Here is a 26,777-nt window from a genome sequence, read left to right as displayed (position 1 = left end):
CAATTCTTGTGCTATAGTTATTTCAGTTATTCCACTGTATTTCTTGTACTGCAGCTAGAAGTCAGTTTTACACAGATACTTTCTGGCATTTACTAGTCTGTTTTTTGTCTTCTCAAATCTACTCTTTTAGACAGGCAAGAAAACAGTCTGCTGGGACCTGGGACTTTCTTTTTCTCACTAATATATTTACTTTTTTTCCCCTCTGTGTTTAACCTTCGTTGTCTTGCCCACTGCTCCTATATTTGGATATCAGAGAAATCTAAAGCTCTGTTTTCAGGTACCCTCTATTTGAGACCTGTATTTGAAATTCATTCTTTGAGGAATAAATATGCTTCCAGTGAATATCTCTTTGTAGCTGTGCCTCCCCAAGTCTCCTTCACAGCTTGAATTTCTAAATCGCTGGCTCATTGTTCTCCCTTTCCTTGGGGAATCCCAGTGAAGATAATCTGTGCCTTCACAGAGTAGGAATCTCCCTCAGGTTATTATATGTGGCATCAGACTGGTGTACTGGAAATCTGCAATTTCTGCTGATATGAAGGAATCAAATATTTTTTTACACTTATTTATGTTAGGCTTATTGCCATTAATAGACATCTGATAAGTTGTCTTATCAAATAATCCCCTTGGTTTTGTGGAACCATTGTACTGGCACACAGTGTTTTCCACTGACATGCTTTATACACTCCAAGAACTTAAAGATAAAATAAGATCTTTTCTTTCCAGTGGTACTCTAGGTTTAACAATAAAGGAAAATATATTCTCTTATTTAATTTCAGATTGTTCAAAGCATTCTAAAGCACATTAGAAAGAAGAGAATTAAACCAGGTACTTGGAAAATTGAACCCATAATAGAGCTAGTGTTTTTCTTACATCTTCCATAGAGGAGACATCCTACTTTTCTGAAAGTTAAAGATAGAAAAAATACATTACAGATAATTTAAAAATCCATACTGCCATAGCATATGAGAGAAAAAGTTTGTGTTGCCTCTTTTCATCTGAACTCATACTATGAAGGTATTCGTGCAGGAGAATGGTGTCAGTGTAACTTAATCTATTAACTACCGATAGATGACAAACGTAATTAAAAATATCTTATATACTTGCAAAATTTCTCCTTTTCACTCTTGTGTCTTCATTCTCTGAATGTTCAAACCTAACAATTAAATATTAAAAATAAGGAATACACATGTTCCATGCTTACACGAGGAATAGTTTATATGGTCCTTCAGGCCTATTTCAGGCTAAGATTTATGACATATAGGCTATGTCTTAAAATGTGCATTTTGAGAGCATATCCCTTTAAAAATATATATTTGTGTCTGGTGCCAAAATTAAAAAAAAAATTCCTCTTATAAAGAAAAAAGATTTCCTGTAAAAGCCATGAGTATATTTTCTGTAATAGATATGTTAAGATTTACAGATCTGAAAAACATATTTTTTTCTGTTGGAAATAAAAGATATTTTGACGAAGGCATTAATTATCTGCAGAAGTCAGAAAAAAACCTTTCCTCTGTATTTCACTGAAAACCTGACTATGCACGTAGGTTTTTTTTTTTTGCTCTTTGAAGCTTTTGGTGTTGGCTAGACAGGTGAAAAGGCTGCATGAAGCTTTGCTTTATTTATTTCTCTGATGTGCTCTTAGCTGTGGCTTTCTGCCCACAGAAGTAACTTCTGTGATTACACGAAAAAAATGTTTCTTCTATGGAGTAACTGAGTTCCTTTAAATAAATTAATTCCCTCTGCTTGCAAGGGAGTTTTTGATTGGAGAATTGTAGTTAGAACCACAGATTTTTATTTTACAGCATCTAATATTTAAATATCAGCTAGATTAATTATTAATTACTAGTCTGCCATTTATACTTGCACACTGACTCAGCCTACTGTGTGAGAAGATTAAACATATATCTTCTTGCAATTTCCCAGACACATTCAACTTGGAGTTGGGTCAGTCTTCCACAGCTTCTCTAAATTGGTTTGTTTACAACTGATTTACGTCAGCTGATGAGTGGCTATTTAGAAAATAAAAAGCTGATATCCTGGTACTGTTGTTGAATAGCTTTCACAATCTCTCTTGAGCTTTGGTTTGGCAGCCATGTGTTTTTTGTACCCCCTCTGATTTAAGCTTAGCTTAGGTCTGCTGAGCTGTGCTTTCACATCTAAAATACAAGGTAAACGTCTCAGAAAATCTGTAGTGACAGAAAAAACAGGGAGTTCTTTAGATCAGGCTGGGTTGGAAGGGTCAGAGAAGGAAATGTCAAAATGTGATTTCCTCTGACAGGCATTACATGTTGATGTGGTTCCTTTGGGGTAGTTCAGTATGACCAAAGCTCCTCTGCTTTATGCTGGGAACTGTGTGCTGTGGCAGACCTTTGAGCCAGGAGAAGGGGACAGTGCACAATGCCTCATGACCCCATTTGTAGCTCTGATATGGATCAGCTTCTTATCACCTTGAATTTGGGGTGAGGTCACATTATATAGTATGAGTGCTGTTATTCTTTTTGTCTGTATGTCCAGTTCTTCACTAATGGGGAACTAGGTATGCATTTGTATGACATGTACTGGCTTCTCAGAAGCTAGGAAATTATATGATAACGTTTGCTGCAGAATTGAAAATGATTTTTTTTTTAGAATGAGTTTATCATCATGTAGGACTTCTTATAGTTATGTTAGTGCTAAGCTTATGTAGTAGTTCATACCCTTCAGAGCTAAATAACATGTAGTACAACACTGCCATATGATGTAAAAGAGAAAGTAAAAAAAAATTTATTTAATAGTAAAGTATGGGAACCTCAATACTTCAGATTAGAGTACACAGTCCAGTAGTGTTATAACTTGTCACGATCAATGAGTTACTATTGTGTGTTCCTTTATAACATGATGGAATACAATGAGATTTGTACAGCTTTTGGATTTTGCAAGTGATTTCAATTTTCCTTCTTCATACATAATATTATTTACATTAAGAAGTACTATAGTATTACTTTTAATATGTATAATGTTATCTCTGTTTCTAAAACGTATCCATAAGCACCCTCGCAAAAGCATTGATATCTGGTGCATTGCCAATTGTTTTTAATGATTTGCTTTTGCCATTTTATTCCATGGGTGATTGCCAAACAAGCTTTCAGTATTAATTGTGTCTCTGGCTGGAGCATACTGTATGTGCAAGACACACCACTCCTGTTAAAATAGCTATTAAGACTTCATTTCACAGAACTGGTTAAAGTTCCTTCTGGACCTTCATACTCTCTCTTCCAGGTGCTGGAGTGCTGCTGCCAGACCCTGTGAGTGCTTGTGTGGGCCAGAGGTAGCTGCAACTTGGTTGTGCTGAGGCCGAATGCTGGAAGGGGGTTCTTGGAGGTTGGCATCTCACCAAGGCCAGTGGCGTGGATCTGTCAGTGGAGGGTGACTTGCTGCAAAGAGATCATGGCCTCATCCCGACTCGTTACAAGATCTAGGGACATTGCTAATGTCATGCAACGGCTTCAAGGTAAGAGATGGTCTCTGGCTTTTGCTTTTTTTATTCATTAATAAATTGCGGTTCCTCCTCTTTATACAGTCAGGACAGTATTTGATTATGAAGTTTAGTAGTTCTTCTAAACGTATCTATTAGAAAATATACACAGTGTATCTGAGAAATTCTGATTATGAGTTCTCTGGCACATAATTCATTGTAATGTTTAAAAGCCAGTATTATTATGAGCCTGGATCCATAGGGTCAGACTCTGAACTGAACTTTCAGTCTTTGATGCTGTTTCTGCTGCAAAATCAGGCTGTACATCAATTTTCTCATGGAGAAGATAACAGAAAACATAGCTATCTTCTTCTCAGCTACGAAGTCTTTGTACAGTCTTAACAATAAACTAGTATTTTCTAGTATTACTTCATTTCTCCAAAGAAGAACTGGATCTCATTGTGTTGTTAAGCATTGAAGAATTCATAACTTAATGAGCTAATTATTGGTACCGAAGTCAGTGATGTTTAAAATATTATTATTACAGGATGTTGTTGCGTTATTTGAGTATTCATTATTTTTTAATTTCTTATTTTTATGAGGTTACTATCTTAATTTTTCAAAGCTATACATAAATGTTGCAGTTAAAATTTTGCATTCAGAACTTATTGCTTTTGTTAGTTTGTTTCTGGTCAATACCTCTATCGTCAGTACTGAGTAAAGCTTATTTTCTGTTTAATTTCAAGCTTAACCATAAATCACTGAAGCTACTACCCTCTTCTTCATCTTCTACAGCTGGAAACCTTATTTTCCCATAGCTTTTTCTTTCATTTATTGTTTTTCTTATGTGATGGGATTTCTGAACTTGTCTTTCCAGTCACCAGAGGCAACTAGCATGCATGATTTCTGTGTAGTCTCAGTAGAGAAACATGAGAATAAATCAGGATGCAAATTTTGTCCTACCTAGGCTGGATAAAGCATTTCTCCAACTCCAAAATACATACTTCTGCCTCATGATTTTTTTGTGATTTACTTATTTTCCCTGTATTTTTATTTGTCTGTGATTTCATAGGCTGAAATCTTGAATAATTGTTGTTCAAAGTGCCCATAAATGTAGAATAAAGAAATATTCCTTGCCTGGAGAACTTGCAGTTTAAATGTTAGGGTTAGACACTCAAGACAGATGCAAATATGCAAAGGAAAAAATGCGACAACCTGGGTCACAGAATGGGGGTCTCTGTCTGTTTATACTCATGTACACAGCAAGTTCTTAATAAAGATTTCTGGAAGGTGGGGAAAAAAAGATTTGAAGAAAGAAATTATAGAACTGTCAACCATTTTGAGTAAAATAACAGAGACACTTTAAGGTTATAAAGACAAATTGTAAGAGAAAAGGACAGGGCGCTGAATAGTGTTGTGGGGAGTTCATCCAGGCTGGTACTCTGAAGCAATGAGTCAAGAGGATTCTACAGAAACATTAAAAATCATGTGGACTGTTAATTGTCAAGTTACTTTTTACTACTTTTCTAAACATCTAAAAAGTTGTTAGTGATGAAATGTCTGTTTTGTTTATTTGTCTTGGTTTTTTTAAAATTATTTAGTCATTTTTCTTTTTTCAATAGATTTTGTTATATTGAAATCTGATATCAGATTCAGAATACTTTTGGTAATTGTTTTTGGACATCGAGCAAAATAAATGACTTTTGAAGATCATTTAGAAGAAAATGTGTGAAGCTAAAAACATACTTGTCATTGTATGTTAGTTTGAAGTCATAGTTGTAACTGGATTCTTTGCTCCTGAGATGAAATCGACTCAGTTTTGTATTGCTGTGATCTAGGCTTTGCTGCAGAAGCACTACTTTAACAATGTTCCACCTTTGCCAAGGCTGGAGTGCTTGGAGTCTGTCTTTTTTTAGTTTATATTTCTGCATTATGGATGAGCAGACAGTCAGCACTGCGACTACTTTAGCTCTTTTGTGTTAAGATTACTCTGCGTTTCAGAAATACTCGAACAGGAGCAAGAATGGACTTAAGAACAGGAAGAGATTTCATGGCATGTTTGCATGCTTAGTACCAGATCACTGTCAAAAGATAAATGTAAAATCAGCTATTGATTTTTTTTTTTTTTAATCATTTATTATGATGTAGTAACAAGTGCAATTTTTTTTTCCCCCACAATATCACTGCTTCAGAAATTAACTTGAGACAGTCATGAAGATGTGTTGCATATGAAGCTGCAAGCGTGTAGTAACCTGTCATATACTTGTGCACATGCAAACATCAGCTACAGTTTTGCAGTTTCTTACCCATGGAGAATGGTGGACCTAGTCCTTTAAATCAAGGTTTATAGGGTGAGGAGAGAGGCGGACATTGAGTAAGATTTATATTTAATTTCATCATCCCTATCACTCTAATAAAAAATGTCACGTAGGGCATTACAAAAGCACTCACAAAGCCTGAAGCAGAACTGATGTACACCGTCAGTTAAAGTCACATTCCTGGAATTCTTTGGGGTTATTCAAAGGAGTAAATGCCACAGAGAAGTAAAATGTCACAATGGCTCTGCTCCTTCGTCTAGGGGGAGTGCCAGCTTCTTGCACATTATAGGTAGTCATACATTAAAGATTCTTATAATGCTTTTAGTAGCTACAAAAAATCAAAGCTGGCAGTGCTAGAAAACAAGCTAGTAAAAGCTTTGTGGTGTCTGGCATCAAGATAATGTATTTTCCTTAGTACTTCACTCATACACAAACTGCACTCATATTGTTTTCTGAAGGGAAAAACATAGGGTCCCATTCTTCCAGACATTGTGTCTCATACATTGGCCTCCTCTTGCTGGCTTATAGGATGATAGCAGGAATCACTATATCATACTACTGCAGAAGGCATTTCTCCTTTCCACTTTTCTCTTCCTCCATTTATTCTAATTTCCCATTTAGTAATCTATGCAAAATAGAGATGTTTCTGAGTGGTACTCTGTTTGTTATTGGATGGTCCATTTAGTTAAACAGGACATTTTTTGTGGATTGCTAAAATTCAGCCTGCATTGTAATCCTAATTTATAAGACACCCAAATTAAATTGCTATGGTATCACCGATACATTTTTTATTTGAATCTCATTCAATAAAACCATTTCTATGGTGTACAATGTACAGCAATTAAAACAATATTCTGTTATAAGACAAATATTTTATATATCTTGCAAATGGCATGAAACCTTAAAAAAATCTTCTCAGTCTTCTGTTTAGTTCTGCACTGTGCTACTGTTCTGATAAGACCCAAGCTCATTTGGGCTCAGGGCAGTGTTGTGCTTTTGTAAAAGCCCTGCAGAGAGACTTTATAGTGATGAAAAACTCACAGTGGGAAAGAAAGAAACTTGGCCGTTCATGAAGGCCAGCTGTGATGGAAAGTAGCCACAGTTGGTCTAGTAACCTTCATAACTCTCCTGAGAAATTTAACATGGGTCAAATTAGCTTAAAATTCCATCATTTTATTTAAATTTATCTACAAGTAAATATTATTGTAGTTTAATTTTAATGCCGTCCTTATGGTCATGCTATTCATAGAATGCTGAATCTGTTTGGGGTTTTCAATTCTTTTCTTTATTGTTTTCCTTCCTTTCACAACCTAGCATCTTTTCTTTTCCATTCTGTTATAGCAGTAGCCATTTTTTCTTTTAGCTGGTAAGTACTTTGTTAATAAGTACTTTCATCAGCCTTTCTCTCTGGTTGTTTTCTCTATAAGTAAACAGTGCCAAGAACTGCAGTTTAACATTAAGCTAAGCTGATTTAACAGATACCTGCTACTGAAAGTTAGCTTGCTTTGCTGCAGGCATGTTTCCAACTTTCTTTCCACCAGTGCTGCTTCTCTAAAATCTGAATTAGATGAAAAAGATAGATGTTTTGTAAAGGTTGGGTGCCTGGTGGCACCTCCCTTTTGTATTTGTCACTCAAAATGGAACATCGCATTTTTAAATGCAATATTGAAAGTACATTCCTGGTCAGGATTGGAATGCTGCACAAGTTGTGCTGTAGAGTTTTACCTTTGCATCACAAATACTTCCCTGGTTAAAGTTTCTGTCCAGTTTGCTGATGTATGCTGGATCCACATAGTTCCACTGCTGCTGTTCCTTTGTAATTCTTCATATTCTGAATTGTCCCACCTTGATTTCTGCAAATGTCTTGAGATTTAGAAGATTTTTGAGTCAGAAAAAATGACAATGTAAACTAATTATTAGTCTCTCATGTGAGCAAGTCTTGGAACTAAAGCAATTAACTACACACTGACAGTAGGCTAATGGAAAGTAACTACTTTTTGACTGTTTTTGCTCTGTTGTCTATATGAATGGAAGGCCAAGTAAGTCTAAATGACAACTTAGAAATCTGAATGGCATTATAGATTATGTCTAAACTAGGAGTCAGCCAAACTTTTTTTTTTTTGAGTGAGAAAATGTAAGTTAATATTATTTCATAGTAAAATAAGATTTATGTGTGAAGGTTAAGACAGATGGAAAAACTGCAGCTGCAAGTAAAACTGTTAAGTTTTTTTGTTTTAGACAAAAAAAAAAAAAAAGAGAGAGAGAAACCATGTTTTTATTTACTAAGACAAAATCATGTGAGTTAGACTCATATAATGTGAGCAGCCAAAGATATCCAGGTTAAATATTAGTTAACATTGGATAAGGAATCTCATTAAGGCTAGCTACGAAATCACAGTGGCAGGAAGTATTTAATTCTGGTTTATGCATGTGCAAACAAATCATGTGGGAATCCACCTCACATCTTTTCTGATCCACGTATCTCAAAGTAATAACCTGATGTATTGCTTGCAGAGAAGTTCTGAACTAGCTGTAGATATTTCAGAAAAATATGGGCATGTTTAACTAAATGATTAACTAGTAGCTTAAGTGACTAAAGAAAGCAAGGAATTCTAGATATCATGTTGTACTATAATGTTTTCTCATAGCAGTAAATATCACAGTGAAAAAAAAACATATGGTGAGGTTTTTTGACTGCAGTTGACTTTCATTATTGTTCTCCTCAATAAAAATACAGTCCTGGGGCAGTCTGTGCAATGCAGCATTTCTTTTAGTGCACTGTGCTCCCATTTTTGTTTCTTTCATTGGGGATGGCCACCCAGGATACAAAGCTCTGAAGATCACACAGGGGATGAAGATAGCAAGCAAATATTTGTTTCTGTATTACTTTTTCAGAAAAATTAGCACACTTTTTCAATTCCCGTCTGGGATAAATTACATATTTAGTGTAGAAAAATGTTGATATTTTAATGTTGTACATTGAGAGGACTTCCACTTTTTTTCTGGAAGAGTGAAGTTCAAAAACTGTAATTCTTCTCTTTGGATAGGATTCATTAGACAAAATTTGAGAGGCAAAACTAGTTCTCCTTGGAAGATTTGCTCTATAGACAGTGGTTAGAGATGGTGTTTTTTCATTGACAGTTCCTCCTATCTTGAAGAACAGATCCAAAATATGTCAGATGAATTGTGTTTTATACAAATTTGTCTTCACAAGCTCTTATCTTTTCAGTCTTCTTTGACAAGTTCAGATGTAGGCATCTGCTACAGCTGTTGAAAGCTAGTTGTGATAAATCCCGATCTGAGGTAACAAATTGTTTTCAGTTGCAAGATTTTATCTTAAAATAACATCTGCCAGATTTGTTACTAGTGTGAAAGGGACAATGTTTCAAGAAGTCTTAAGAGGAACAATTATATGTCAGTTTTGAGGGCTTAGTGAAGATAAAGATTTTGAGAAGGAAAACATTATCGTGATGAGTACTTTCATGAGGTCCCTCTCTTCTCTGACAGTCTGCTAGACAGATGGTTATTTTAGTAATAGCACTGGGCTGAGAATATCAGGAAGCAATATCTTCAGAATTATGTAAGAATTATGATGTCAGGCTTTTTCTTTGCTGTTTATATTTTTTTAACATCTAATTCATTTACTGTTTACTATAGTATACTATAGTATACTGCATACTTGAAAAAATTAAGTTCATCTTCTCACATTTGTGTTGTAGTATCTTCCTACAACACATTTTGTAGATCTTGATGTAGTATTAAATTTAGATATACCAAATTGTTCTCATGACAGCTTCCCCTTTGGAATGCCACCTCTCCTATTTGGTGTTTTAATATAAGAAGAACTGCAAATTGCATAAGAACAGGCCTCTAAGTAATACAATAATAATAAGTACTGCAATAATTTTGTAAAGGAAGTATAGCTTGACATGCTTCTGTGTTCACATAAAGAATACTGTAGTGTAAAGGAAAAGTATTTAAATGAGAATGCTCTGTTTCCTGTAAACCTGTTTTATTCTTTTGTATAAATCAAAACTTTACCACCTTTAATGAGATGATAATCAGAAAGCTTATTTGCAAGTAGCTAAAACACAAAAATAACACCTAGCAATTTATTCCATAGACTATTTCTAGTTGGCAGTTTTTATTTTGTACTTTAGATTCCATTTGCTTAAAAATATCTTCGTTTCTGTCACAAAGCTTCTCCTTGTGAGTCATATCACAGACTTCTAATTTTAGATTTGCACTGAGTTTTAGATGGCAATTGTATGTATCCAAGTGAATAGTCTATTATCATGAACATGAAAACAGGCAACTTGTTCTGCCTTTCATCTAAAATGAGAGAGCCAGATTAGGGAAGTGTCAACAACCTATTAAGAATACAGAACTCCATTTAAAGAAGGGGAAAAAAACAAAACCAACAAAAAAGCTTAAAAAAAACCCAAAAAAACAACCCTAGTCCTTTGGAAATTACTTCTCAAACTAGACTAAGATGAGGTGCTGTACACTTGTAATATATTTCAAACATTTTATATTTTATTACTTATTTACAGAGCTAACATTTTAATTCAAATTCTGGTTGCTCTTTTTTTTTTTTTTTTTAGGTCTATGCTTTTTTTTTTTTTTTTTTTCTCATTTATTAATAGACTTTAATTTAGGGCTTATCCACGTACAATTTATTTTTCAGAATGTGTGTGAATGAAGTAGGGTTAATTATAAAGGCTAACTCCCATGCTGTCTATTGAAACAGATCCTGTTTTATTGTAGGCACTGCATGATTATTTTAATTCCATAGTAGAACTATCTTGGATCTAGTAGGAAAGCATTACAGCATTTCAGTTGAGTAAGTTGCAAGTGAATGTGGAAAAATGGAATAATGCTGAGTTGCTACACACTGTGAGAGCAGCTCTTTCTGGGCTCTGGCCCAGCTTGGTGCAGGCCAAGCCACCATATCATGAATTGCTCTCCACTAAAGCCCTATCTCTAATGCTCCCACTGCTAAAGAGTCACAGTCATTATCACATAGCATAGTGAAACATGGGAGTTTCATTATGAACATTAATATGAATATAAAAAATGTTAAAGAGGGAAAAAAATGTGAAGCTTCCTTTATTAGGACTCTATTAGATATTATGTAATTACGTTTTAGCATTTCTTACATACTCTTTAGTATTTTTAAGAGGATTATGCCTTCATTGATGCACATTGGTTTAAGTGTCTGTGGGGAGTCTATGTAATCTCTTTTTTACACTGTGCCACTGCTTGCAATAAACCCGCAAAACCTGTGAATCTCCAAGCTAAAGACTGCCATATTCAACTGGATACTAAACGTATCTGGAACCTTTAGTAACAACTTGTATCTATGTGGACATTGTTGCAGAATGAGGGTTACATTTGAGTTACGGAGATCACAGTATTTCTCTTTACCTTTGCCAGTAGAATTCTCAGGGAAAATCCATCATCTCTTTAGAGCAACCTGTACAAATGTGGTACACAGTATCTTTGCTTTGTGTAGGTTACTCATACAGTCCAAAAATATGTCATGATTGCGTAGGATGCCATGCCTTCACCAGCCTGCTTGGATGTTGCCATTGATATACCCAGGGAGGTGCAGCTTCACCTGCTCTGGTATCAAGGAACATATGTCAGTGTGAGCATCTTGACTTGAGGTGCTATTGCAAGAAAGCTGCTTGTGAGAAAGCAAGCTTCCAGACCTTGTGAATGCAGCAGCTGTTCTATAAAGGTTTTATCTTAAGCTCATTATAACAAAGGAAAAATCTTCTTTCCATAAGGTGAGGGGAATGAACTATTACAGCAACAGTAGTTGAAGAGTATTACTGTTAGCTTTCCGGTCATGGGGTGGAAAAAATATCTCACAGATCACTGTATTCAGGAAGATATGGGGCTAAGCCAGTATATCAAAGTAAGGCAAAACATGGTGTAGTCTTTTAAAAGAAAAAAATAAATAAAATAAAAAAGGAGAGGGGGGAGTGGGGGGGGGAAGTTCATTTAAACATAGATACTGAAAAGAATATCTAAGTTTTTGGACCGAGTTCTCATTCTCCCAAATAAATTAAACACTTGTGAGCACTGATACAATCATGTTACTAGATTCTGTTATTATCCACATTAACTACCTACTTGGGCGCTCTTTTGCAGCTTGAACGCTCCATTCATGCATGAGTAAAGCTAATGCACCTTGTTACAATGAAAAGAACAAGAAATACCTTTTAATGGAAGTTACAAAGCTTGTAGTTTTTTTCCTACTGGGGGGAGAGACATCCAAGAATGAATCCTTCCTTGACGTTCTGTGGTGAGAGAATATTGTATCATCAGCTGAGCTGCTCTTCTGAGCTTGGCTGACCTTTTTTTCCCTGAGGAGAGCATAGTCACAGAAACTCAGGCAATAGAGAGGATGCTATGTTTAAGGAAATTAAAAGTTGGAGGTCTGAACAGACAGGAGAGACAAAGTTGACACTCTTCAATGATCAATTGCAAATAATTGAAGAAACAAACATAATGGTGTTAATGGAGGTTATGGACATGAAGCTTTGTTAGCAGATGTGAATTGCAGTAATAAAACTTGGATGATCAAACCCCGATTTGAGACTGATCAGACAAGACATAAGACTAATTAGCCTGGATTTCTAGCTGCTTTACATTACTGAAGTTGTGCAATGCAACAAGAATAACTTTTAAAAAGTAGATGGGCACCCAGAAGTATGGGCATAAAAAGGCATAGATATCGACTTTGTGCATCTAAAGATGAATAGATGCCTATCTTCAATTAGAAGAACTTCTGCAATCTCATCCATAAACATATAAATACAGTGGATTAAGAAACTTAGCTGTATTAGCAGTTAGAAATTAAGAGAAAGACCATGATTATATATTAAGATTTTTAAAAAATAGGTATTATTTCTAAACCTACACACTTTTTCAACTTTGTGAGCTGATATCAGTGGGCTATCCTGGAACTGCCATTCTGTTCTTTAGTGCCATGTCCATTATATAAAAATAAAGCCATTTCACAATCTTGTTTATATTTCTGAAAAACATATCCATCCTGATATAAAGGAAAAAATAAATGTAGTAAGAAATTCTATTAGTGCTTTTTCTTTAACGCAAATCTTACTGTGATGCCTCGTCTTTCTTCTTCCTAAAGAGATAGTTAATTTTGTTTATTTAGTCTGGCTGGCTAACTTAAGAGCAGGAAATCCAGTGCTGCTTATAACTATGTATAATGGAAAGAAGACTCTAGTTGTATAATCTTCTTTTTTGGTCTTGCTTTCCAGAATCTCCTTTTGTTAGGATACTTTGGTGAGCTTGAACACATCCAAGTTGCATAATTCTGCTTTCATAATCCTGAACCTGTCTTTTCGTTTGTGTTGCTACTAAGAAAGCTGTAGGTGTGTCCAACTGCCAGAAGTGACTTGAAAAGTGAAAGGAATGAAGTGTTAATTGTTGTGTTTACATACAGTTTCTAAGAGACCAATAGTCAATGCTCACTGTCTCTGTCTTTGTATTTGAGATTTTAGGCATGTTCAAACATTGTTTTCCCTGGGGAAATTTGTCTGCACAAAAACTCTCACTTCATATTTATCAGGAAAAAATCTTCAAGTTTCCATGGAAAACTGCAGACATTTATGAATGACATTTGACAATTGTGTATTGTGCTAGTCAAGGTGTTTCTTCAATTTTTTATTGAATTCTGAAAGGAATATGCAAATAAGGAATAAAGTAGCATGTTTTGACCTCTGAGGGTGGTAAGGATAGTTAATATCACTTTCCAGATGGGAACTGAAATAGAAGAATGTCTCATTATCACCTACAAAAAAAGTGTGGGAATCCACATGGTCTTTATGTAGTCAAGAAGTATCAGTTCCTGAAACTACTGCAGTGATGAAGTATAAGCTGGGATCAGGTGCATGTGTATGTACCAAGAGCTATTTCTGTTCATTAGTAATTGTTTATTCACTGATGGCTCAAATTGGTGGAAAAGTTAACTGTGCCTTCAGGAACAAAAGGTATCTTGAAATTTGTCTTAAAAATTGCAAATCACTCATTCAACTAGATGTATAGGAGTCACACTGTGAGTCAATGGTATATTTTCTTCTTCCGATCTTCTGCATTATAATATGCTAGTAACTGAATACTTGTTTTATAAGTTTCACTGTTCCTCTCCCTTTCAGTAAACTTATTCTTGGCACTGTTAAAACAGCAAGCCTCATATAATCAGCCACAAGCATGCAAATATAATGATTATACTCTAATTGTCAGTAGATTTCTACTTTGAATGAGTTCAAATCTGGAATCTATGCCATTTCTCTTGTGGACTTCAATGATGTAGTTGATTAACACAGTAATTGTAGCTAAGGAGCTCACGTTATTTACACAGCCTTATGCTAAATTTTAAAAGTATAAAGCTGAACTATGGTAATGTCAAAGGTAATCCAAAAGAAAGAGATAAACAAATTTACATGAAAATAAGAATTGACCTTTATTGTAGGAAAGGAAAAGATTGAGTTGATTGAACAAAATTCTGGACAATTAACTACTTTGTGTTGCCAAGTTGGGAAGAGGAAAGTAAAGAAATTGAAGCTGAATGGACAATTAAATGGTTATTAAGAGGAATAAAAAAACCCAGAAAATATTTTTTAATGCTTTCTTTGCTTCTACCAGAAAGATAAACTTGTCATTACAAGTTATGTAAAAAGCTATGAATAATATTATCAAGACAACAGAACTAACTAAAACATTGTAAGATACATAGAAGGGAAAGAAGAGATTAAATGAAAGCAAAAGAAACCTAAATAGCTTTCTAACAACTAGAAATTCTAAAGGAAAAAAAAGGGGGTGGGTGAAGAAGAAGCAGTGCTAAAGCATTGCTTTGAAAAAAAGGAAATGGGGAGAGAAAATATTTTACATTGTGATACATAAAAATTACCATGGCAAGAGTTTTAATTGTGTTATCAGATACAAATTCTTTCAATATCAATCAAGATCTAATAAATTTGCTCTCAAGTTTAGTTCATTATGGTAGTTTATTGTGGAAGCCCTATTCTGTAGCTGCTAGTAAAGGATGTATCTGCATTCCTCTGAGTATCTGTCCTGGTGAGAAACTAATCCTAGATTTAGCATTTTTTGTCACAGTATTTTGTGACACACTCAAAAAAAAAAAAAAGAGGTGTTTTTCATCTGAATTGTTAACTTTAGCTCTGAACACAGTCAAAATGTAGCATTCCTTGATTGTTCTCTGACAGAATTTGACTATTTGCAAATTACCAGGTGACAGGTGGATGCTGAGTTGTGCTTCTCTGACCCTGCAGCATTCTCCTGTACTTGCTGGGGTGACAAGTTTGAATTACATGGCAAAAGCTGTTCATTTTTTTCTTTATAAAGAAGTACTGAAATTTCTTCTCCTGATAAATTGTCCTTGTTCTCATAGTTATGGCTTTGGTATCCAAATAATTTGGAATCCTGAATCCATGTAATAAGTTTAGCTTCATACTAGTAAATTGTTGCCTTTTTTATTTTGTTTTCTACTAAATAACTATTGCTTTGCATTTCTTTACATATTCAGAATTTACAGTTTCTTTACATATTTGGCTAATAAATGACTCAGTTATTTTAACATTGTTAAACACCGAAAGAAAGAAGTAGTAGGAAGAATTAGAAGGTTTTTTTAATAGATTATATTTGCATATGATCATGTCCATGTCTATTGGCTCAGATGTATTGTTAGGTATTGTCGTCTAGATTTGTATTCTGGCATAAAAACATTTTATTTATGTTGAGCTCTAAAGATACAACTCAATAGCTTGTCACTGAAAGTCATATGTTCCATTTACATGACCTCTTTCATTCTGTCTCAGTCCAGTGCTATAGGATGTTGATCATCTGCTCTCAGAAATCTTTTTTCCACAGTGACTGAACAGAATCTGTGGACGATTGCCAGCAGTGTTGGGCATAAGCTGCTTTGGCAGATTTACCTCTTTAAAGCTGTGCTTTATTTGGAGGAAAATTGTCTCCTTTCTCATGCCCACAAAAAGAAAAAATAAGCGAACAAAAAAACCCAACAAACCAAAACCCACCCTTCAGAATAAAACTAACTGAAATAAACCTAGTGATAAAGACTGAGATGAACCTACCTAGTGAAAAAAGAAAAAAAAGTACTTGTTAAGTAAATCCCAAGCTGAAGATTTTCAGTTCATGTCTGCAACCCCTTTGTGGACTGACTGTGCTTTGCTGTTCAGCAATTAAGACAAAATCAGATTAAGTTGTTGGCCAGTGCTGTAAAGCATAATCTAATAACCTAATTTCTCTAGTTTCCCTTTTTCCTCCCGTTCTGGCATTGAAATTAAGAGAATAGACACGCCTACACTCTTTCCCATAACTGAGACTCAAATAGGGATTGAAAATACTGTCAGTATACTACCAGCATCTTACTGGTATATGTAGAAAATATGCAGGGTTTGCAGCTGGTGTGTCATCCTTGAGGAACAGCCTAAATATTTTGATGAAGGCTCCGATAGACTTTTTTGGAGAAGGTACACCAGATGATTATGACCTAACCTGAAAAATTAATAGTTATGTAGTTATGAGAGGCTGGAATCAGCTTGCCCGTCACCTGCAAAATTTTAGTATTAAATCCTGCTTACTTAATCAAGTACATAATTAATCTAATTGACAAAGCCTGAACACACAAAGTGCAGAAGTGCTGTGATATACACACAACACAGTGTATACAGTATAAATTAAGTACTAAAACTGACTGAATCATCTTTTTAGTTCTTTATGTGAATTAGAGCTCCACTGGAAAGGAACAGCAATATATTCACAGCAACTTCATAGCATTTTATTCCAATTTTGTGACCATCATTACCAGTTTTTAAGGCATTGATCTTTATAACATCCCAGCTTGGAAGGACAAACCACTTTTTCCTGCATTTATGGAGTAGAGATAGTAAAGATCTGCATAACAGTAGGTCAAATACTGAAATTGTAGATAGAAGATGAGTACTTTAGCCACAGGAGAAAATAGAGGTTCCAAAAGAACCTGGAAACTCTCCTGCTGAGCACAAATCTCCAGATAAACAACAGATAAAGCTGAAGACAGGGCCCCTCCTGGTGTCCCAGGGTTTGCAGAGCTGAATTTGACACTCAGCCTTGGGCCTCACTAGAGATTTTTCACTGGGAGTTTAGTCTGCAGGGAGAGTCTTTAACCTCTGTGGATGAGTGTTACGCAGGTCACCCAGGTGTGACACAGATAGGGATTCCCATACACTTCTTCAGTCATTATATAATAATTGTTCCTGATATGCTAAACACAATTCTGTATTCTTCCTGCATTTCTAACACATAGAAATATGCAGTGGAATTGTTTTTTTTTAAAAAAAAACAACAAAGTCTATCTCCCCTTCTTCTTGCAAAAACACCAAACAGTGTGAAATGGCATCCCTTAAGGAGCCTCTCAATTTGTAAACACTCAACTGTGGAAAATGCTCTCCTACTTCAACAACAGTACTTACTGAGATCATAGCTGTCCTTTCCAGTCTGTGCAGTACTCCACCCATATGTTGTTTTCATGGAGAGCTGAAATCATGACAAAAAGATCAGAAGGAAACAATCCCTGTGTTGAATTTTGCTTGGCTTTTTGTTTGTTTTCTTGAAAGGGAGTTTTTCAGATGCTGGTTATTTTTAGCACTTGTGAAACTGAAAGACCATGAATACTAGACAGAGCCAGGAAAGCTCTGAGCAAATATAGTATTGGTAAAAACTTGGAGCCATACAGTAACTCAGTTGCCTTGTCCCTGAGCAGGACCATTTCTGCATATTGGCTTTAAAATTTTGAAGTATAAATAATAAGAGAAAACAAATATGTGCAGTTAGCAAATGGGTCCAGTGTCAATGGTAAAATTGTCGTATGCAGTATTTCTATTCAAATCTATTCTTTTTAACTTCAAATAATAGTCAGCATTAGTACTGACTAGATTGCAAAGTTTTATTTTCATAAGAGGGCACTGAGAAATAATTTTATCAAGTGCTTTATGATCTTTATGATATCAGCTACTCAGTTAAGAACTGTAGGTGAATAAAGAAGTTTTTATTTAGTCTAATCCGAGCTTATAACCAAATTTGCAAATTGTATGTAAGCACACTAGGAAACTAGAGATCTTTCAATAAGATCATTTCTTTCAAGATTTTTATCAAACCAGTAAATAGCATACTTTGGAGCTTAGCGTAAATAGCGTACTTTGGAGCTTTAGGGAAAGATATCTTCAAAAGAACGATTTCAAAGGTGAGAGTCTCAGATGTAGGGATTGGTCACCATTTCAGTGAGAGAGCGAGCATCAAGAAAGCAAAGCAAGAGAAAGAAACTATATGGAAGATGACACAACAGTCATTAAAGATGCAGGAGCAATGTTTGTAAAGGAGTTATTGGTAGAAGAAATTATTTACATCTGAAATGACTTAAGAAAAAGAAAGTATCAATCAGGAAAGTGATATTGTTGAAGGTGTTGCCAAGTCAGTTAGCACAACAGAATGCAGAAACAAAATGCAAAGAGGAAAGTGGTGTCAGACAGGAGAAACAAAGCCTCAACAGAGGAAAGAAGAGAGTCCTTGATATTCTAAGACGGTGTGAATAAGAGGGAGCTACTCCAGGATATGAATTAGTAATTATATTAGCCAGGAGTTTTTTTCTTTTCTGAGAAGGCTGCTTTAGGGCATGATGGACTGAAATACTGTCTTCATTTTTCCTGTTAATACAACTAGGATGCTGTAAAACTTAAAAGATTTGTTTTTTCCCCAAGGATTTTTAGGTCACTGTGAATACTCTGGAAATCCTGAGAGTACAGAATGATCGCACACTTCCTTGCCAATTTTGAATCATTGTTGCCTTTTCCACCTCTGTACTGATTTGTGCATCAGTGTAGATTGTTTTATTGTAGTAGATGCACTTTGAAGTTTCTTTGCCGCAGTTCTTCAGAAAGCTTGAATTTTTCTGTGCCCAATAGGCAAGTATGTATAGGGGACTGCCTGACCTGCATGGTCCAGCATAATCATCTTATTAACGGAAAGACTGGCTTACTCTAGTATATTTTCATTACGTTTGTTTCTCATTCATCTAGTGAGAACACCAGTGGACCTTGTATATCCAGTGCATTCAAAGAATGTGAAAATATATATATATTTTTCCCCTGTAAGTTATACTTTACTAGAAAATAATGCTTGGGTTCAGACAACACTCTCACTGACAGACTTGGCCAGGTGCCCATGTGTATTGATCTCCTGGTTGAGGCCTCTCCTGGTGAAAACTTCTGAAGTTCTGCTACTGATTTTTCACAACAGCCACATCTAGTCCATGTGAGAATCTAGGAGGTCCTTTTTAAAGGCACCTCTGAGGTCTCTGAAAGCTTTCTGTGGGGCAGAGCGGGTGAGTGCTTTAGCAGCTGCTGTAAATGATGGAGTTGGAGGCATCCTATGGGAGAGCCCTACAGCCCAAACCAAATCACAGCTTCTTGCTGAGTAGTTGCTTAATCTCAGAATCAATTAAATAGGATCTCACATAGTACCCAAAGAATGTTAATTTTATGTAGAGCATAATAATAAAAGGTTAGGCTCCTAATCCGATGAGCAGTGTTCCTTACTGTGAGTTAGGTATGAATAGTAGTGTTTCTGCATATTTAAGTTTAAAAAAGTTCTGAATTGCTATATAATACAAAACATGTGAAGAACATGATGTCAGTAATTTATGGACCCAAATCTATGCTTTGTTACCTGCACAGTACAGGTCTTTGGATACAAGTGTCTAATATTCTGGGAGTTGCAACTTGTTATTGAGGCAGTCATTTCTGTTTCCCTAGATTTGCTTTAAAATACAATCAATACAGCATGTGGCTCATTTAGGGGAATTTGAAAAGTGGGTTATTTCGTCTAGGAAGAAAACTATTGTTTCAAGTGGTGCCCCGCAGGGGTCGGTACTGGGGCCTATCTTGTTTAATATCTTTATTGATGACCTAGACGAGGGAATAGAGTGTACCCTGAGTAAGTTTGCAGATGACACCAAGCTGGGAGGTGGTGTGGATCTGCCTGAGGGTAGGGAGACCCTCCAGAGAGAGGGATTTAGATAAGCTGGATCACTGGGTTGAGGTGAATGGGATGAGGTTCGACAAGGCCAAGTGCTGGGTCCTGCACTTTGGCCACAACAACCCCATGCAGCATTGTAGGCTTGGGGATGAATGGCTGGATGACTGTGAAGAGGAAAGAGACCTGGGGGTGTTGGTTGATGCTCAGCTGAACATGAGCCGACAGTGTGCCCAGGTGGCCAGGAGGGCCAATGGAATCCTGGCCTGCATTAGAAATAGTGTGGCCAGCAGGAGGAGGGAGGTAATCATACCCCTGTACTCAGCTCTGGTGAGGTGGCACCTCGAGTATTGTGTTCAGTTTTGGGTCCCTCAGTACAGGAAAGACATTGAGGCATGTCCAGAGAAGGGCAACAAAACTGGTGAGGAGTCTGGAGCACAAGTCCTATGAGGAGCGGCTGAGGGAGCTGGGATTGTTTAGACTGGAGAAGAAGAGGCTCAGGGGAGACCTCATCGCACTCTACAACTTCCTGAAGGGAGGTTGTGGTGAAGAGGGGTTTGGCGTCTTCTCCCATGCAACGAACAGGACCCGAGGAAATGGCCTCAAGTTGTATTAGAGGAAGTTTAGGTTAGACATGAGGAAGATCTTTTTCTCTCAGAGAGTGGTCAGGCACTGGAATGGCAGCCCAGGGAGGTGGTGGAGTTGCCGTCCCTGGCAGTGTTCAAGAGGTGTCTGGATGAGGAGCTGCGAGATATGGTTTAGTAGCTTGTGGTAGCAGTGGTAATGTGGAGACAGTTGGACTAGATGATCTTATAGGTCGTTTCCAACCTTGTGATTCTATGATTCTATTGCTAATTCATCCAAATCTATAATTAAAATTATCTGCTTGTATTTACAAATTTTTCACTCTTATCAGTAGGTTTTGAAGGGGAAGCTTTTTTCAGACACTGCAGTATTTTAGTTTGAAATTTTCTCTTGTGCTTCCTCAGCACAGTCTGGAGGCCCAGTTTTTTCTACCTCAGCATCCTGAAAATGCTTACTGGATAGATTCTTTCAGATACTTAATAACTTTAAGTTTACGAAACAATATGACTTGAGTAAACCAATGTAGAGTAGTAAGTATGTAGTAAGTAATGCCTTTTATTTAATTCTGTGGAGACTGTAACAGAGCACAACAACACTACTTGACAGAGCAAATTCTCAGCTGCAAAACACTGTTTTTCAACAGAGTCACAACCATTAGTTATGCTTTTTCACTAGCATTGAACAAGAGCCTACATGCTGCGCTTGTGAACATCTGTACCAGTGGAGGTGACCCACTGTCACTGTTGCCACTCTTGAGATGTGCCACCCACTGCCTCTCTGTGCTCACACTGTTTGGTCTCCTTCAATGTTCTGCAACTACTGATGAATGCCAATGGATGCCATTTTTTTTCTTTTTTCCTGTATGAAGGAATTCAGTTACACATATTTGCACCACACACACTTCCATGTCAGATGCTATTTTGTCAGGCTGCCCCTCTGCTGCCATCTGTCACACACCAACAAAATATGAAGGCATATTGATGGGAAGGTTCAGCCTCTACTGCCATACCACCGACATCCACTTCTAATGTCATGGGCTAACAAAGTAAAAAAGGAGACATTACTTTAGTAGCAACTCTCATATTTTTATTAAGCAAAAAAAGAATGCAAAGAATTATTTGTCTCATATCAAAAAATAACATTATAGCTGAAAATATTAATTAATCTACGTCTTGTTACAGACTGAAGATATTTACAACATGCAGGTTCATTGACACAAGCACAGAATATCCATATATGAATATAATATGTATAAGGATGGATAATAATAATTGTAATTGAAAAATCTGCATCAAGGGGATTTTCTAACAAGGCTGGTTGAGTAATTGTTCATGTTTGAAAAAGTGGTGATGGAGTAGACATCAGAGAAAGATAATTAATATTTTTGCACTTGATTCTGGTGGGAAGGATTCATAAATGAAACCTCAGAAGAGTGGTAAGAATTAAAGACAAATGAAACCTCAGAATAGTGGTAAGAATTGAAGACAAATGAAGATACCTCTCAAATGAGGCTGAGGAGATCCTGGACGATTTTTGAGATTCAGAAGCCACATAGGGAATCAGAAAAGAGGGGTGGGTGCAGTAGGGCAGAGCCTTAAAGAAAATGTGGGTCAAGACAGAGAGAATACAGGTAAAGTAGATGGGAACAGGGACCAGATCAAGGTCAGTAGAAGCAATTAGGAAAAAAAAAAAAAAAAAAAAAAGGAAAAAAAAAAAAGTAGAATTTCAGCCAAGTGGCAAACTGAACATCTAGAAACAGCTGGTGGAACGATTGAGCTGACGTTTCAGGAAACCCTCTACTCAGGCTCACAGCCCAAGCAATGGCTTATAAGGCTTATCTAGGCTTTCAGTCCTCATTTGTTGGTAGAATTTGATCGATGAGGCAGAGTCTCACAAATGCTGAATAAGAACCACAACACATTTGTTTCCCTTTTTCCTCTTTGTGCAAAAAACTATGTATTCAAAATAAGTTATAAGATGGCACTTTTTCTCCAATACTGGCATTTTGTCTATGAAGTATTGCTATTATTATTGAAATGGTCACTCAATTTGTTATATCTTTCCCAAATTAGCATGTACCTGTGCACATAAATATTTGTTTTACATTCATGTATGCTTGCATGAACATGAGCATGAAAGTTAAAGGATATTACCCAGGAGCACTGACAGAGATGCTGTCATATTTTATTATTCTCACCCAAAATGTTATTTGCTGAGGGGAATGAAGAAGAACTGTAATCAAACACTTTATTTTGTAGTGATACTTGCAACTCTATTAATTGTATTTTTTTTTCAATGAAGCAAAATCTCAAGCTTATTTAACCTAGCTGCAATACCTCAGGTTTGTAATACACCCCACTGTACATTTTGTAAATATTACATTTTTGACTAGAATCTGTAGAGCTATGTATTCGAACCTCAAACCAGTGACCTGATTTTCAGAAATGAAAATCACCTCCAAACGCATTTGATATCTCTGAGATACTTGTGCTTCTCTAATGATAAAAAATGAATTTACAAAATGTTTCAATGTGCATTCCACACTGGTGCTAAAGTAGTTAGTTTTTAATATCCTTCAATTATATTGATTTTCAGAAAAGCATAGTGTTTTTGACCTTAATAGGATGTGACAGCACATTAGAACTCTGTTTTTACACTGAAAATTACTGTAGTCCATGATTTTGAATTTCTCTGTGAAAACATAAGTAGTTTTAATTGCCATAGCAATTGGCTATCTTTGTTTGTTCTTTTGCTGTTTTTTGTAAGAGCACACACCCAAAATCTGTGGATGCTGTCCAGCTTTGCTAAGACTTAACACAAAATGGATCTTTTTTTTTTTTCACATTCAATTGTTCATGTTTCCAAGTGTATGTATTCCAAATAGTTATTTATTTACACATTTTTAAGCTGTGAAGCTCTACCGTTTTCTGGCCCAAGCAGATATCAGAAATATCCAGAAGTTTAGAATTATATTTTTAAGAAATACATAAAATTAAATACAGCAGTTTTTCCTTTCCCTAGATCTGCTTCATCTAAAAAGAACTCTGAATCGTTTCAAATTATAGCAAAATTTCATCTTAATATTTTTAACAAATATATTTTATATAATTATATTATGTGACATATTAGTATTTATTTAGTATTATTTAAAAATATACAGAAAACTAAACTTCACTTCGTACAACTCATGGCAAATGGGTTTTAATCCATTTCTGTTTTGTTTTTTATCTCCCCTCATTTTCTATATTTCTTTCTAGTGTTTCATTACATTACATTTCATACAAAGCAAAGACACACATGAGCATGAATATAGCCTAGGCCAGAAAGACATCAAGATTACTCCATTTCACTTGAGCAGAATCTCGAGGAGCTGGCCTGTATCATTAGGCACATGAAATTAATTATATCAGAGAGACTACTCATGTGTTAAAGATCAAGACAGATCTTTCGAGCATACACTGTGTGTTTTGCCTATGTCTATATGATACCTACCAAATGTTTGTATTAGTAGATCATAGACATTAAATTGTAGAATCACCAAGGGTGGAAAAGATCTTTGAGATCATCCAGTCCATGTTGTCCACCTGCCACCAATATTTCCCCACTAAACCATGTCCCTTAGTACAGCATCCAAACAATTCTTGAACACTTCCAAGGACTGAGACTCCTGGGCAGCCCCTGTTCCAGTGCCTGAACACTCTTTCAGTGAAGAAATTTTTCCTTACACCCAACCTGAAACTCCCCTGGTGCAACTTGAGGCCAGTCCCTCTAGTCCTATTATGTGGGAGAAGAGGCTGACTCCCCCTCACTACTATCTCTCTTTCAGGTATTTGTAGAGAGTGATAAGATCATCCCTGAGCCTCCTCTTCTCCAGACTAAACAATCCCAGATCCCTCAGCTGCTTCTCATAAAACTTGTGCTCCAGACCCCCCCACCAGCTTCATTGCCTTTCATTGGTCATGCAGCAGGACCTCACTGTCTTTCTTGTAGTTAGGGGCCCCAAACTCAATGCAGTACTTGAGGTGTGGTCTTACCAGTGCTGTGTACAGAGGGTTAGTTACTTCCTTGTTTCTGCTGGCAACAGTATTTTTGATACAAGCCAGGATTCCATTGGTCTTTTTGGCCACCTGGACACACTGCTGGCTCACATTCAGCTGCATTTCAGCCAGCACCCCAGGTCTGTTTCTTCCACGCATTCTAGCCATTCTGCCCCATGTCTGTAGAGATGGCTGGGGTTGTTGTGGCCAAAGTGAAAGACTCAGCACTTGGTCTTTTTGAACTTCATTCCGCTGGCCTCAGCCCAGATAGCCAGCCTGTCCAGATTTTTCTGAAGGGTCTTTCTACCCCCAGAGATATTGATGCTTCCTGCCAACTTGGTGTCATCTGCAAACTTTCTGAGGGTGCAATCAGTGCCCTCATGCAGGTCATCAATAAAGATATTGGACAGAACAGGCCCCAGTAATGAACCCTGGGGAATGCTAGTGCTAACCATCCCCCAAATTATATACACATTTAATTAAAATTAGAAATAGTTTTTTTGCTTTTTCAAGCTAAATGTTTTGTATTAAAGCCAATGATAAGAGAACTGCAGAGATGCGGTGTCCTAGAAATAACTGGGGCTTTTGCGTATGGGATTATCTTGATGTTTGAACCAGTCAGTAATGATGCCTGTCCAGACCTGAACTCTGGATAGATCTCAGTGGACCGTTCAGAAGCAATTATAGAATGAAACTCTTTCTACCTCTAGCCATTCAGTTCTCCTTACCCAGTTCCTATACATATTCCTATTTCTGATATGCCAAGTTTAGGGTGAGGAAAGAATAATGTAATGTCTGTTTGAATTTTGATTTTGCATTCCTTGCAGAGCACTTTGTAAATCTGTCCATGTAGAAAAACTGACTAACTATCCTTATAACAAAGCTGAGGAAGCATGGGATAGATGAGTGGAGAGTGAGGTGGGTTGAGAACTGGCTGACTGGCAGAGCGCAGAGGGTCGTCATTGGTGGTGCAGAGTCTATTTGGAGGCCTGTAACTAGCGGTGCTCCTCCAGGCTTGGTGCTGGGTCCGGTCTTGTTCAACATCTTCATAAATGACCTTGGTGAGGGGGTAGTGGCCACCCTCAGCAAGTTTGCTGATGATACGAAGTTGGGAGGGTTGGCCGACACACCCGAAGGCTGTGCTGCCATTCAGCAAGACCTGGACAGGCTGGAGAGCTGGGCAGTAAGAAACCAGATGAGGTTTAACAAAAGCAAGTGTAGAGTCTTGCATCTGGGGAGGAATAATCACATGCACTGGTACAGGTTGGGGGATGACCTGCTGGAGAGGAGCTCTGCGGAGAGGGACCTGGGTGTCCTGGTGGACGACAGGTTGGCCATGAGCCAGCAGTGTGCCCTTGTGGACAAAAAGGCCAATGGCATTCTGGGGTGCATTAAAAAGAGCGTGGCCAGCAGGTCAAGGGAGGTGATCCTCCCCCTCTACTCTGCCCTGGTAAGGCCTCATCTGGAGTACTGTGTCCAGTTCTGGGCTCCCCAGTACAAAAAAGACAGGGATCTCTTGGAAAGAGTCCAGCAGAGGGCCACAAAGATGGTGAAGGGCCTAGAGTGTCTCTCCTATGAGGAAAGGCTGAGTGAGCTGGTTCTGTTTAGCCTTGAGAAAAGAAGACTGAGAGGAGACCTGATCCAGGTCTATAAATATCTAAGGTGTGGGGGGCAGAGTGGCGAGGCCAGACTGTTTTAAGCAGTGTGTGGAGACAGGACAAGGGGAAACAGCCAGAAACTGCAGCATAGGAAGTTCCTCACAAATGTGCGCAAGAACTTCTTTACAGTGAGGGTGATGGAGCACTGGAGCAGGCTGCCCAGGGAGGTTGTGGAGTCTCCTTCTCTGGAGATATTCAAGACCCACCTGGATGCCTGCTTGTGCGACCTGGTGTAGGGAACCTACTTTGGCAGGGGGGTTGGACTCGATGATCTCTGGAGGTCCCTTCCAACCTCTACAATTCCGTGATTCTGTGATAACTGGATTAATCTGAAAGTGTGTATATTCCCTGAATCATGGCTTTCATGGAATCATAATCTTTGTTAAATATGTTTAAAAGAAAATTGCCATCTTCATACAAGCATGTAAATCCATAATATTACTGTATTTTAATTTATTAATGGTGAAGTATTTAAAACACACTTGCATTTATACTTACTTTACTAGGTTTAGGGAACGTAAATCTGTGGTACATAATTTTGGTAGATGCCTTTCTTTCTGAGATGTGGATATAGTGAAAAAGTCTTGAATTTTGTTACTTCTCTCTGGCTTTATCTGTGCCATTTCCTAAATCAAAG

At 36.9% G+C, this 26,777-nt stretch overlaps 1 protein-coding gene across 10 annotated transcripts in view; it reads left to right on the top strand.

Annotated features, from left to right (window-relative positions):
- Window positions 1-26,777, top strand: part of SYNE1 (spectrin repeat containing nuclear envelope protein 1) — a 289,372-nt gene that overhangs the window by 4,944 nt on the left and 257,651 nt on the right. For all 10 annotated transcript variants that reach the window (XM_090135604.1, XM_090135609.1, XM_090135608.1 and 7 more), the window contains exon 2: window positions 3,259-3,490. In XM_090135604.1, coding sequence (XP_089991730.1) covers window positions 3,427-3,490 — 64 coding nt within the window. In that variant the 5' untranslated portion in view covers window positions 3,259-3,426. The remainder of the gene's footprint in view (window positions 1-3,258; window positions 3,491-26,777) is intronic.

This window comes from Phasianus colchicus, chromosome 2 (assembly GCF_987193195.1).
Source record: "Phasianus colchicus chromosome 2, bPhaCol1.hap1.1, whole genome shotgun sequence".
NCBI classification, from domain to species: Eukaryota; Metazoa; Chordata; class Aves; order Galliformes; family Phasianidae; genus Phasianus; species Phasianus colchicus.
Note: the sequence above shows the minus strand (reverse complement) of the source record. Positions and strands in the feature narration are given on the sequence as shown.